This window comes from Engystomops pustulosus, chromosome 3 (assembly GCF_040894005.1).
Source record: "Engystomops pustulosus chromosome 3, aEngPut4.maternal, whole genome shotgun sequence".
NCBI classification, from domain to species: domain Eukaryota; kingdom Metazoa; phylum Chordata; class Amphibia; order Anura; family Leptodactylidae; genus Engystomops; species Engystomops pustulosus.
Genome location: NC_092413.1, coordinates 168,768,044 through 168,783,803, shown reverse-complemented (window position 1 = coordinate 168,783,803; position 15,760 = coordinate 168,768,044). Strand labels below are relative to the sequence as shown.

The following is a 15,760-nucleotide window of genomic DNA, read 5'->3' as shown; positions in this document are numbered from 1 at the left end:
CAATGTATAAACGTAAAATGCAATACAAATGTTATAAATGAACAGTTGGCTTAAAGGATATTCCCGTTTTGGCAAATAAAGGTTATTGTTTGTAATATGAAAAATTATACAATTTTTCAATATACTTTCTGTACTTTCTTTATCCTCATGGTGACCATGGTCACACAGGTGCACGGCTCGTTATATCATAGAGAGTAATCAGAGCTGTGTGGTCACATAGGTGCATAAACCGCGCACCTGTGTGACTGTGGTCGGATTTCTATCCACTGTAAATAAACAATTCCTATAGAAGGACAGCAAGCAGAGATCAAACAATGACAATAACTTATTTTGTATATGAAAAAATTACAAGCATCTAATGAAGATATTACCTTTGGTTGCTTAGCCTTTGCTATTGATTGTAACAGCCGAAGCATATGATGCCGTTCTCCATCTTCTAAATGTGGCATCTGTGAAACAAGGTTCCTCAAGAACTGATGTATCGGCTGAGGCTGCATCTCATAAACTGATGGAAGTACTCGTAGAAGCATGGTATTACCTATGGAATATAACAATGCATGATGACTACATACACATTCCCATGCATTGGCATTCTGCATTATTAGCTTACGGTATATGGTATGAAGTAGGGAAAAAAGGATTAAATACTCATGGCTCATGGCTAAACATGACAAGAAAGGAAACAGCATGAATTACTCCCAAGTCTCACGGTATCTGCAGAATTTTGTTATTTTTCCAGAAACCATAAAAATTTTGCACATTTCAAAGTAGCATAAACAATAAATTCCAAAGATTTTATCATGCGTACTGTTGATTGCATGGTTGTGCATTTCTATAAATAAGCTACAAAATCATTAATATTGGCCTCAGTTTACAGCTGGAAATATGAGTTATGATCAAAATGCAGCTGGTGAAAAGACAACTTTATATATTATCAATAATGTTATAGTCAAAAGCTAAAACATACAAAGTATAACAAATGTCACATAATATAGTGGACCATCCTCTCTGCACTGTACATCTGTGTTATGCATGCCTCCCACAACAAGTGACATGACAAGCAAAAATTATAATATTTAACATTATATGATTAAAAACAAGAATCATGGTGAAATTGAAATCTGCCTATGCTCTTAAACAGTCCACCATAACAACCTCCTGCGGCAGAGAGTTCCATAGTCTCACTGCTCTTACAGAAAAGAATCCCCGTCTATGACAATGGTAGAACCGCCTCTCTGCTAGGTATAAAGGATGACCCCTGTATAAAGCGATGGTAGAACCGTCTATCCTCTAGGCATAGAGGATGCCCCTGTCTATGGAGATGGTAGAACCACCTCTCTGCTTGGTGTAAAGGATACCCCCTGTCTATGGTGATGATAGAACTGCCTCTTCTCTAGGCATAGAGGATGCCCCCTGTCTATGGTGATGGTATAGCCGCCTCTATTCTAGGTGTAGAGGATACCCTCTGTCTATGGTGATGATAGAACTGCCTCTTCTCTAGGCATAGAGGATGCCCCCTGTCTATGGTGATGGTATAGCCGCCTCTATTCTAGGTGTAGAGGATACCCCCTGTCTATGGAGATGGGAGAACCGGTTCTCCTCTGGGCATAGAGGATACCCCCTGTCTATGGCCATGGTAAAACCGCCTCTCCTCTAAGCATAGAGGATGCCCCCTGTCTATGGTGATGGTAAATCTGCCTCTTCTCTAGGCATAGAGGATGCCCCCTGATAAATAAGTAAACACATTTTTTTATGAATTATACATTTGTTGCTGCCAATGATTGGATACTTATCTCTATGAACATCCATTCTTGATTGTTTGTTTAGCTAGGGTCCCTCAGATACCTAATTTTTGTGTTCACACTACCAGTCTTTAAAGTGTTATATTTAAAATGTAATACAATGAAAACAGAGATTGTAAACCTCCATATGGGCTGCTAAAACTGTTTAGATATTTTCATATTAAAGGACGGGTCCATATACTTAAATGCGGTTGTCTGGTTTAGAATTAGGGTATTTAAAAACTTGCTACATACTGCACTGTACATGTAATATATTGTAGATACAGTATGTGTTATATATGAATATGATCATGCATGACCTGATTTCATTCTCCATATAGATAAAACAACAAAGCAGGATTATCCATGAATGAATCTTTAAAAATAAAATAAAAAATATTGTAGTATAAGTATACAAGAATGATGAAGGGAGAAATCCCTTAGGGATTCAAAGTAATATTGTAATTTTAAAGTGTTAGGAAGTAAGATTTTACCGAATTGTGTGAACATATTACGCTAGATCGTGTTAATCTAAGTCAACATTTTTGTGTTAGAAGTCAATCCATTTGTGTTTCTCCAGTATTATAGTAATCCATAGGCATTGAAAGGGATTTGACACAGCCAAAAGTTGATGGGTTTCATTTGTGTCTGTAAAATGTGATGGGTGCTTGAAAGTAGTAAATAATGTGCTGATGGTCAGAATATTATGTAATGACTTTAAACTAAATCCCCATTTAACGCTCCATGTAATAGTAATCACTTCTCCACCCATATAAATGTCTTCTATTATACATGTCTGGCACAGAATCTTAAGTCTCATTGTGTCACAAATTAAACCCAGTATAAATGAATTAAAAGGGAAATTTTACCAAACTTTACTAAAATACACACATTGAACTTGACAATATCCTGGATTCTGTTATGTTTTCTGATGTGGAGGAAAACTCGTTGACACTGTATTCTCCAGAAATACGTTTATTTACATAAAGAAAACAAATATGTGTCCTTCAATGTGGGAAAATAATCTTTTCCAAAGCTTTCAGATTTGGACTTTTCCTGCATATGGATGACATCTGTGTTTATGTGCAGGCGGTGAATACTTAGCACAATCATAAAATGAGTGATGATGCAAATGTGGGTCTTTTTTGTGCATTGACTATGCATAGATGGAGAACCCTAGAAATTACTTTTCATTATATATTCTTGATGATAAGGAAGAAAATATTATCTATCTATTATTCATTTGTATGAAATATCAGAAGAAAAAGATATAAAATGGAATAAAGTAAAAGTAAATAATTCACTTTATCAAATTTAATGTATAATATAACATATTAAGGTTATATTCCTAATACTTAACAAGCAGGTGACTATAATATAATAGATGTCCAAGTGATAATAGCAATCACTAAACTATTTTACCCAGTGGCACCCCTGAATTGGAAATCACAAAAAATATATAGATATATATTTATATGCCACCAACTAGAAATTCTCTGGTAGTCACACACATCTCTGCACGCACAGACTTTTCTTATAGGTTTACACTTACAGACAGCTCTGCTACATTCGCTCACATAGACTATGCCACCAATTAAAAATTCCCTGCTAGTCACACACATCTCTACACAGACACTTCTTATGCGTTCACACTTACAGACAGTTCTGTTACGTTTACGCACACTGACCCTTAACACGAATTAAAAAGTCCTTGGTACATCTCTAAAAACACAGATCTTTCTTGCTCATGCACACAGACAGCTCTGCTACAATCACATGCACACAGCCCTGCTACATGCATGTAAGCCACCTCTAATTAGCTATCAAAATCTTATAATGACCAGCTTCTCCTCCTTTATGTACCAACAGCTACCTAGCCACCATATTTACTGGATTCCAACAGCTCTCCATCCTCTCAATTTACCCCCCTCACACACACCGTTAGTTGTCAACCCTTTGTAATTAATACCAATATTAATATCAGCTCTTTAGCCCTTGTTTATAACACTCGCCCAGCTGCTTATCCCCTCAGTATAACCTGCCATTCCATCTCCTGCATCTCCCTAGCATCTCAAGAGCCTCTGCTTGCAGATCATGTGAATTGAGGCAGTCAAATGACCCAATGGTATCACTTAAGGTTCTTGAATGTTACAGTCGGGATGGCAGTGAGTGGGAGAGATTGTTGCACAAGCTCTGCCCTCTCTCATATTGGGTCATGCACTTTTTCAGCACTTCCCCCAATCTAAAGGATAGTGCTATAGGAGGGTCTGGCAGCACTGGTTCCTCCTTTGTTCTATAAGGTTTAGTCAGGGCCGATTCTAGCATATTTGCTGCCTGAGGCGAATATTAAAATGCTGCCCCCCCCCCGCTCCCTGTTAAGTAAATGCTGAAAACTTTACTAACAAGTAACATCCCCACAGGCAGCTCCCTGACACTGTGTGACTGACTACAGGATCTGAGAGGCATTAGTGGCATCTAGTACCTTATAGATGACAATCTCTTCCATCAGTAGGACTTTATTCCGGGTTCTCCAATCCATGACGTATCACGGCTGAATTCACAGCCAGATATCTTCAGCTCCGTGCAGCATCTCCACCCGGCGTCCCTAAAAATACCACAGTCACTTACAGTATGAAGTCTCCTGGATAACAACATTGTGCTCCTAAATAATATATACCCCTCACAACACAACTGACCGCACTCTCCCCACATATAACACATCCGTTCATTATATATATTCTACTGAAATTATAGCATACACAGCACCAATCAATATATAGCACCCCCAATTTATTAATACAGACCCCTAACATTTAGTTTAAATTATGCAAAGTAATCTATTGTATCCTATAACTAATATATCCCACCCTGTTATTATGTTACATGATTTTACATACAGTGCTCCCCTGACCAATGTGAATATATAGCACCCCCTAATATACAGCCCCCCCAGCTTAGTAATATACTGTATCCCATATACAGCCCCGCAGCTTAGTAATATACTGTATCCCATATACAGCCCCCCAGCTGAAATCTGGACCCATATAAATATATAACCCCTCCAGGAAAAGAATAATCTGGCCTCATACAATATATACAGCCCCCCCAGTATAAAATTATTCTGGCCCCATATATAGAGCACCCCCCGCCCCAGCTTAAAGGAAACCTACCACTTGTAGTGGCAGGTTTCCGATGGAAATACCGGGCACCAGCTCAGGGTGAGCTGGTGCCGGAGCTTATTTTAGTTAGTGTTTTAAACCGCGGTATCGCGGTTTAAAACACTTTTTAAACTTTATAGCCGGCGCAGGCAGGTACGCGCTCGGCGCTTACCGTGCGCGCGGCTACATAGGAAGTGAATGAGAGCCGCGTGCACGGTAAGCGCCGAGCGCGTACCTGCCTGCGCCGGCTATAACGTTTAAAAAGTGTTTTAAACCGCGATACCGCGGTTTAAAACACTAACTAAAATAAGCTCCGGCACCAGCTCACCCTGAGCTGGTGCCCGGTATTTCCATCGGAAACCTGCCACTACAAGTGGTAGGTTTCCTTTAAATGAATCTGGCCCCATATAATATACACAATACCCCCCCCCCGCCCCAGTTTAAATGAATCTGGCCCCATATAATATATAATGCATCCCCCCAGTATAAAACAATTCTGGCCCCACAAAATATATACAGTACCCTCCCCCCAGTATAAAACAATTCTGGCCCCATAAAATATATACAGTACTCCCCCCCAGTATAAAACAATTCTGGCCCCATAACACAATATATACAATACCCCCCCCCCAGTATAAAACAATTCTGGCCCCATGTAATGTATACACCCCCCCCACAGTATACATCAATTATGGCCACATATAATGTATACAGTACCCCCCCCCTTCCCACGATAATGACACCTCCCCACTCCCCCACATAAAATAAATGACAGTACAGGAAAAATAATAAAATCATACTCACCTGCAGGCGGCTGCTCCCTCGGCGCAGCTCCGGTCTTCACGCGGCTCATCTGTGAACCGTGGCTCCGCACAGTGACACAGGCGGCGTGACATCATGACGCCTGTGTCACTGATTAGAACGGAGCAGTGCATCTGCCGGAAAGGCGCTGCGCCGCTCCGCATATAAATCGCGCCTGTGTCTTAAAGAGACAGGCGCGATTTATTTAGCTGGTGGGCAATTCGGGCGTTAATGGGCGCCCGAATCGCCCACTTTACATGGGTCCGCATTCTGCCGCCTGAGGCGAGATTTTCATCTCGCTTCATGGCAGATGCGGCCCTGGGTTTAGTCACTTTTTAGCATAACATTTTCTTGCTAAAAGTGCATCTTATAATCTCAAAAATACGCTAACTTGTTTAAAATACTAGCCTTATCATAAATGGAAAATAAACACCTCATTTACCCCTCAATGTTTCCTGGGCCCAGCTGTGAACAAACCCTCTTAATCAGCTTTAATGCATTTCCCTAAGAAAAACACTTATGGAATATTTGCAGGAAAAAGTAACATCCATATCCAACAGAACCTGAACTTAAAGATGCAGTAGGATGTTATCGTAAAGCTGGTTACAGACATTGGATAGCTGTCAGCCAAAATACTAAACATGCACAAAGAAGAATAAACAGCTACTTGTCACAGATACTTATCTAATGTAAAAAAGAGGACTGGAAATGTTGAAATCAAATATGACTGATTCCTTCGTTTATGGCCACTTTTGGGCTGTTGGCCAATGCAACTGAAGCTACTTAAAGGGTAAAGAAACCTTTGAAAAAATGTTAGTTGCTGAAATGAATAGCACAGATGATAACAGTAAATACTGTAATATATCTAGAGACTGTCTGTAGGGAGATAAGTCATTAGACACTTTATCGGGTTCTTTTATCTCTCAGCTGGATACAGGATTGGATGCTTACTCCAGCAGATCTGTCGTAATTCTCCTCCTATATGCCCTAAATTCCTGTTTTTCCTCAAAGTTTCCAAATATGGAATTGTGTACAATTGTGTACAATTGTCATCAGCTGACAAGAACTTGATCCAAGTATACTGGCACCAAACGACCCACCCAACCATAGGACACTGAATTGGGAAAGCCACGTAAATCTCCATATTCTAAGAAATTATCTCTTATGAGAAGAGATCTGCTTCAAACTACGTGAGTACACCCAATGCAGGTTACTGATCACAAGCGTTTCAGTGGAAATTCAGATGCAATCGGGCATAGCCCTGCACCCAGGCATTTCTGAACACATAGCAAGTACTGCGTGTGACCGCATCCTCAGTTTCACCCAATATTCCGGTATAGCTGATCTGTTACCTTTCCCTATACATTCCTCCCATATAATATAAACCCCCTGCCAAATGTAGATAGCCCTCTCATGCACCAAAAACTGCACTCTCCAATTGTTACTTTCATTTTCTTATTATTTTACTCCACTTGTGATTATATATTGTGTGTTATTGACTGCAATTCTTTATGATGTACTGCTTTTACCCCAAGTATATTTTCTAGCATGTATTCCATTTCATGTTATATTCTGCGCTTTTGCATTGTATGTTTATTTTGAAAAACAAAAAGGAAAAAAATAAAATAAAAAGATTTTAAAGAGAAAAGTGAGAAAAGAAAGCTGATTTACACAAGTTGCTTCAATAAGGAAGAAAGGCAGGGAAAAAGAATGTATATATTTTATATAACAAAGTTTATTATTATCATTTGCACTATTCATTTAAAAAAAAATGGTTAATTGTTTAGTTGCACTATAAGTCTCAGCCTATTGGCTAGCCGTTTTTCGATATTGGCTTGGATCAGGGCTCTTTTGGATTTGATAGAATAAATATGGAACCAGGGTGCTCATCTCCGGTAGTTAAAGTAACATTATGTGAAATCTATTAAACTTTCGATCCACAGGAGACATGTTACGTCACACTAATGTCTACAGCTTTGCATTTTTATTGTTCCTCTTGTGCATGTCTTTCTTCACTAAAATATAAGCACCTGTTACAAAAGTACATGTAACAAACATCAAGCTTTCTCACCATAAAATGTCTTCTCGCTGTAGCATCATTACTACAGGAACACTTTAAAAATCGATGAAGTAGAAAAACCAAATTAACAAGGATGAAACCATGGAAACAATTCAGTTTTCCCCACATCAAGGTCTGCCATATTTCATGAGTTATGGGCTCTGTGTCAGTTCATGTCAGGTCAAAGTAGTGACAAATATCATTGAAGCTTTTGACCTTACAGATGTCTACAATTAAAAACATGAGGTCTGGGATTATATTGGTGAAAGAAACTTGAGATAGTGTCTACTTAAACTATTGCCTAAACTATTGCACTTTAACTTGGTTTCAAGTTAAAGTGCTATTATCCAGCTTACTGTGTCTACAAGTTATGCTTTAGACAACTTAAAGGGGTTGTTCAGGTCCTCAGGCACTTTTCATGCGGATAAAAGTATGTAGCTGTTCGTCAAACAAAAAAATACAGCAAAGGAAATAAGCAAATATGTTTTCCAGGATGAGTTAAGGATTAAGGAGTGCCTAACATCTTTAGAGAAAATTGTGAACATCTACAGACTTAACACACTTTAATACAAATTTATGCTCAGAAGCTATATCTCTGCCCTAAACCCTGCTAAACAGGCCACCTACCTTAAAGAGAACCTACCACCACGAATCTACCTATAAAGGTAGATCGGGTGGTAGGTGGATGTAAGGGACGTGAGGAGAGCTCTTTTTAGAGCTAATCCTCACGTCCCCGCTAACTTTAGGTACACTTTATTCCCCTAATATGTAAATTTCGTTATGCGGCTACTAGGGCGTGGAGTAGCCGGCACGAGGCTACACAGCGCGGCTACTCCACGCCCCAGTAGCCACATTACTCCTCCTACCCGGTTGCGTGCGGCGCGCAGCTCCTCGTAGCTGCGCGCCCTCGTCCGTCATGATGGCATTCTGCGCATGCGCAGAACGCCGGCCGACGGCTGAGCAGTCCCAGCTCCGAGGCCGGAGCTACTGCGCATGCGCAGTAGCCGGCTTGTCGGACGAGAGCGCGCAGCTACGAGGAGCTGCGCGCCGCACGCAACCGGGTAGGAGGAGTAATGTGGCTACTGGGGCGTGGAGTAGCCGCGCTGTGTAGCCTCGTGCCGGCTACTCCACGCCCCAGTAGCCGCATAACGAAATTTACATATTAGGGGAATAAAGTGTACCTAAAGTTAGCGGGGACGTGAGGATTAGCTCTAAAAAGAGCTCTCCTCACGTCCCTTACATCCACCTACCACCCGATCTACCTTTATAGGTAGATTCGTGGTGGTAGGTTCCCTTTAAAGATAAAATTGATTGCTTTCGTCTGGTAATATTTTCTTATTTCACTCCCCCCACTAATCCCCTTCAATCCTGTTCTTCACCGTGTCCGTTTCCCTTTGAGCCAGTCACAGAGGAAGAAGTGTCCAGGCTCCTCTCCACTGCTCGCCCCACTACCTGCATCAGTGACCCTTCCCTCACATCTCCTACAGTCCCTCTCCCCAGCAGTCACTTCTCACCTCACTAAAATCTTCAACCTCTTTCTCTTCTGGTGTTGTTTCCTCTTTCAAGCATGCTGCTGTTACCCCATTACTAAAGAACCTTCCCCGACCCAGCCAGTGCTAATAACTACAGACCAGTCTCTAATCTCCCTTTCTTATCAAACTCCTGGAACACATTCTCTATTCTTGACTAACCCGTTATCTCTCAGCTAACTCCCTCCTTGATTTCCTACAATCTGGTTTCCCAACTATGCACTCCACCAAAACTGCTCTTTCTAAAGTCTCCAATGATCTCCTCACTGCTAAATGTGAAGATGACTATTCTCTCCTCATTCTTCTGGATCTCTCGGCAGTATTTGATACTGTGGACCACCAGTTTCTCCTCAGGATGCTTCACGATGCTTCACTCTATTGGTCTAAAGGACACCATACTCTCTTGCTTTTCTTTCTATTACTCTGTACTCTCTGACTATTCTCATCTTCCTCTCATTGTCAGGGTTCTTCGCGGCTCAGTCCTAGGTCCTCTTCTCTTTTCCCTCTGTACTGCCCCCATCAGACAAACCATCAACATATTTGGTTTACAGTATCATTTTTACGCTGATGATACCCAGCTATATACTTCTGCACCTAAGTCATCCCTGCCTTACTCCAAAACACTAGTGAATGTCTCACTCCCATCATGTCCTCTCTCTTTTTGAAACTTAATGTTTCTAAGACTGAACTTCTTGTCTTTCCACCATCTACTAACCAGCCCAAGCCCCCTGTCTTGGGGTTGTGCTAGACTCTGATCTCTCCTTTGCACCCCATATTCAATCTCTTGCTCTCTCTTGCATCTCAGGAACATCTTAAGAATCCCCCCATTTCTTACAATTGAAACCTCTAAAATGTTAATTGTTGCTCTCATTCACTCTCGTCTAGACTACTGTAACTCCCAACTAGTCTTCCACTCACTAAACTCCTCCTCTCTAATATATTCTTAATGCAGTATTCAGGCTCTTCTTTCAGACCAAACGCTACACTGATGCCTCCAGTCTGTGCCAGTCACCGCGCTAGTTACCTGTCTGCCTCATTCATAAAGCTCTGCATAATGGTGTACCTCACTACCTCTCCTCTCTCATATGAGTCTATCGCCCAACCCATGCTCTTCAATCTGCCAGTGATCTTAGAGAATGAGTGTGAAAGGATTGAATTAAGGCTTAATTCAATACTCTCATGCACATCTCCAGGGCTTCTTCAGAGCTGCACATATTTTCTGGAATGACCATCACCAGATTATCAGACTAATACCCAACTTCCAAAATTTCAAATGTGCTCTCTAAACCCATCTCTCTAGGCAGACCTATCACACTTGATAACTGCATGAAATGTCAACTGTCCTCACTATTCTCTTTACCATCCTGTGTCCTCCTCCCAACTGTCATCTGTTAAACACCAGATAGATACAAAGCTACAGGCTTATTTGCAGTCCCATTGACCTTGGACTTTGTATATTAGATGGTAGATGATGGCTGGATCAAGCAGCAGCATTTTCAATTTTTAAATTATTTTATTCTGTAAGCTGGACCATTACATAAGCTCTTATACCTCTTCCATCACCCCATCATCCTCATAGACTGTAAGCTCTTGTGAGCAGGGCACTCACACCTATTGTTCCATATGACGGTTTGTGTTCTGTAATGTAGTATTTTATTTGTATATGTCCCTTGTGTTATAACCTTTATTTTATGGCGCTATACAAATATAGGTTATTATTATTATTTATGTCAAACATGACTTCCAGGAAGCTTTATGACATGATGTGGGATAATAGCCAAACCAGTAAAGCTATTTCAAAGGGAACATACTCCCAACTATGTAAAACGTTTGGATGTTTTTGTATCTCTTTAGCACAGTGTAGGGAACTGATTTGGCTAGGTGAGAGGCTTTAGATATAGATCAGGAAGAAATATTTTGCCTACCACTCCCTCCAATGACTGATGGCTGATTCCATGTACAAAAACAGTATACATGGCAAAAAGGGTATGCTCATTCCATGAAAACAGTAGACTTATATCCAGTAAACTTAGTCATATGTACTTTGTGTTTACCGGACATACACATCAAATATTGGTACATAAGCTTTAGCTGTTAACCCTCTCTGCCTAAGAAAACTTTACACAAAAAGGGCTAGGATTCTATATGGTTTCTCAGTTTAAAGTAGTGGTGGATTCTCAGTGGTGAATATGCAGTGCTGCTTTGTAATCTTCATGACTAATAGAAATGTTATGGCGTGTAACCACACCATGAAGGATTGCTGAGCCCATATATGAGTCAGAGAACCTGTGATCAGGTTTTTCCCACTAAACGACTAGCCCCCTCAGGTAGGGCATGAATGTCCTTTCTACAATTACCTCTTTTTATGTGAAATCTCATACAATTTAGCGATGAAAAATCTCGCCCAAAGTCAGTCAAATATAACTCTTCTCACCACATTTTCACATGAATACAAAAGGGTAGTGTCAAGTCAGAAGCCCCTATCTTCTGTTCTATAAGACCCTAAAACATGTTTTTTGTGTCATATTAAAGATAAGGGGGAGATAAACTGTTTTATTTGGCTATAGAAACCAATCAGAGGTCAGCTGTAGTTTTATAAACAGCTGTGGGAAAATGAAAGCTGAGCTCTGATTGGTTGACATGGGCAACTAGAGCAGTTCTGCTCTCAGACACTTCTGAGAAATCTCCTCCAGGGATCTCATCTTTCAGATCCCATCAGGCTTATGTTTTGTCATCTACAGAACCAGAGATACAGATATCTAAAGACAGCTGAAAATGCAAGCTACAGAAACAGATCCAGTTCCCGCTCACAGAACCATAAACTAGTTGGGATCTGAAAGATGCGATTCTATTGATATCTAAGCTTGTTTCTAGGCACAGAGACTCAGAGACAGCCTTCTGAAGTGAAACTACTTCTGCAATCAGTAAACTTGACACATTTCATGGCAAATTGCAATGAAAACAGTCATATATATATTTATAGGTTAACATTTGAGATTTCACACAAAGGACATTTCATACTAATAGAACTAGTAGTTTAAAGGATATTTTGTCACCAATTCCTTTTTGCATAGGTCCCAGTCCAGTGATTCTGGCACATTTATATAGTATTTCTAGTACCCACTGTTCCTGAACAACCAGAGTCTTTCTAGTCTTGCTGGTACCCTAGGAACAGTAGGGGATGAAAAAATATCCAACTGCATCAGAATCAATGGAGGGACATCTTTTGAAAGATGTAAAAAACTAGTTAGTGAAAGAGGCAAAGCAACATACATTGGCCCACATTTATGTAAACTGGTGCACTAGGTGCAGTTTGCTTCACTAATGCGGAGTATGCAAGATTATTAAAAGCTGCTGCACAGTGTTCATTAATCTGGCACATGCTTCACTGCTCAGGTACTGTGCACCAACTTTTTTTGGTGCACCTTTAACATACGGCATGCAACACAATTCTGTCTAGTCACAATAATAAATATAACACATAGTCGAATCAACACCAGAACGTCCCTTCAGTCTTTATAAATACATGTACAAGCACTTTAATAAATGTGGACCATTATGCAGAGTGAAATGTAGGAGAAATATATAGGTGCTGCAGCCAAAATTCTCCCACCTCCATCAGGTAAACAGAATATTTTTATCTCTCTGGGAATATTAATATTTCTCAGATTTTTCATGACTCTTTAGGTTGTGTGGCAGATGTTGATTTACCACCTTTATATTTTTTACATTAAACTTGATGTGTCCTTTGACTGAACCTCAACATAACATTTCACTGGAAAGCTGGATTTTATTTTGTAGCCCTATACCCCATTTACATTCTTGTTGTCCCTAAAGGAACACCGATAAGTCATTTTAACTGTAAAACAGATATAACGCAAGGAATTTGGTGAAGTCCTTGGTTACAGTTTAATAAATCAAACAACTTTAAGGATTATTTAATCGATTTAGATACAGGGCTTTGAAATCTGAAAGGCAAGTCCAGCTGGAGAAGTTCTCCAGCGATCTATCATAACATGTACAGTAGAGCTGACATGGGGTCCAGATTTTAGCTTATTCTATATGACAGACATTTGGTATTTATAATAAATAATGATGAATGAATAGATCACATATACTGCTCTTACTTTACAATACAGCATACAGTGGGCTTCAATGTTTCCTGACCAGCAAACCTCAGGAGATTATTTGTGTTTTACATATGTCTTATGCATATTGATGAGATAGTGTATATCCATAGGCCCCTTGATTAGGATATGCCTAGGTTAATTATGTGCAGCATTGATTTTAGCAAAAGATACACCGAGCAGAGAGACTTTCCATAGCAAAGGAAAGTCTGGTAAACTTAAAGAGTTATTATTTCAGAAATGAATAGAGAATGTAATAATAGTAAACATTATAATACACTTCATTCAGCAAAGCAGCTACTCAAAGCCTTTATTCTGCTCTTTCTCTTGTAGCGAGCAGTGTATCTAAAAGCCTTCTGAAGTCTGTCCACTTCAGAGAGATAAGAAGTTTAATAATTCACTTTTTTCATATCTGGAAAATATTTCCCTTGATGATTCATCTCTCTGAAGAGATTAGACTATCCAGGGCCTGTATGTAAATATATCATACAATATTTCAGGCTCCTTTATGTGGAGTACAGGACAGAAAGCCAATTTTGGTAAAGAACTATAATAAAAGTATTAAAATATCCTTATGTGCTTTCTCCTTTTAACTGACCTTAAAGGGAACCTGTCGGTAGGTTTGGGAACGCTAAACACCAAGCACGCCTTCATTCAGCTGGGGTTTAGGGTCCTAAACTTTGTAAGTTGCTGTATGTTTCAAAGCCAGAGATTCCAGTTGGGAAAGTCAAAGGGAGTCTGTTATGACCAAAATGAAGTAAAAGGCAGTACATCTTGCTTCAATGCGCATGTTTTGAACATTTTGAGCAAGTGAAGCAAGGTGCACTGAATGTGCAAGCGGCAGAGATCCGAGAGTCACCGGACCTCAATCACCTTTTACTTCTGTAATCTCTGGAACAAAATGCACGTTTTTTTAGTGGGTTGAGTTGGGAACTGGAACGGTTATTTTAAGGGCTGAGCAATAATACAAGAATGGTGAAGTCTGTATTATACATATACTTGTATAAAGGTAATTTTATCATGTGGATGGCAAACTACAATTAAATATGGTGTCAAAGTTTTTGCAAATGTAACACAATTTTGTGAATTCTATTTGATTTGTTTAGAAGCTACCAAAACATCTAATCTTGTAATTAGTCGTATGTATCTGCTGCTAAAGTCTATGGGTTTAAACATTTTGCTGCATTAAATCCTTTAGGGAATCAGTATTCCCTGAAACATCTGTTACTTTTAGTTCTCCTAAGTAATGTCACCTGCTCCTGTTGGGAAGATGAAGTGTTATTTTCCATGTAGCACCTTCACTATACAAATGATTCAGCTTTCTGTAAGTGTAAAACTTTAGTATTTCCCTATTAAATGTATCCATTGTCCTATTTATATTGCCCATGTTTTGAGACATGTTGGTCTCAAAAGATGGGAGTACTCACTCCATTTACCAGTTTACATGTGCTGTACATATATCCTATATAAAAAGCTACATTCACACCATGTTTTATGTTTACATTCAGTGTATATGCTAGGAAAGCTCCTGGCGTATACCCAAAACATATACATAGACATCATAGACATATATTGCATACTGTGGGAAACATAGGATGGAAAGATGCAGAAAACTACATATTTTAATCCTGTTTTCTCCTACTGAGCAACATATACACTTAGAACAGGTCATTAAAGAATAAAGGGGGCGGATGCAAAGTCTTGCATCCATCCCTGGCCACCAGTGAGAGTATGCTCAAGGGCAGTTACATCACTTGGGGAAGCTTTTAGGAAGAAGGGTAAAATAGACAATATATCCCACTGTATGTGTGTCATGTGTGGTCCCGCACGCTCACGTGTGCCCCTCGCTCCCCGCAGGCGCAGCGCCACATACCTGTCCCCGCTCCCGAGTCCCAGCCTCGCTCCGTGCATGCGTATCTCTGGGTCCTAGGGCATGCGCGCCAGCCTTGGGAAATTTAAAGGGCCAGCGCACCATTAATTGGCCATTTTCCCATAAGGCTATTTAAACCGGCCTCCCTAATCACACCTGCTGGATCTTTGTGCCTAGAGAAAGCTGTATTTATGCCTTGCGCTGTTTCTGTGAATTCCGGTGGTGACCTAGAGTTCCGTTTCTGACTTCGCTCCCTCGCCGCCTGCCTTGACCTGTGCTACGTCTCCGACTCCGATCCTGTGCTGCCTCTCCTGACCTCCTACCTGTCCCCGACTACGAGATTGCCTGCCGTTCCTGTACCTCGACCTTGGCTGCTACTGTGGACAAGTCACGCCTGTGGAACAACCTGGTGGTACCACGCTGAGCAAGTCCAAC

At 40.3% G+C, this 15,760-nt stretch overlaps 1 protein-coding gene across 5 annotated transcripts in view; it reads right to left on the bottom strand.

The window, feature by feature from the left end:
* Positions 1–15,760, bottom strand: part of VEPH1 (ventricular zone expressed PH domain containing 1) — a 203,164-nt gene that overhangs the window by 145,496 nt on the left and 41,908 nt on the right. For all 5 annotated transcript variants that reach the window (XM_072142938.1, XM_072142936.1, XM_072142935.1 and 2 more), the window contains one exon: positions 372–538. In XM_072142938.1, coding sequence (XP_071999039.1) covers positions 372–538 — 167 coding nt within the window. The remainder of the gene's footprint in view (positions 1–371; positions 539–15,760) is intronic.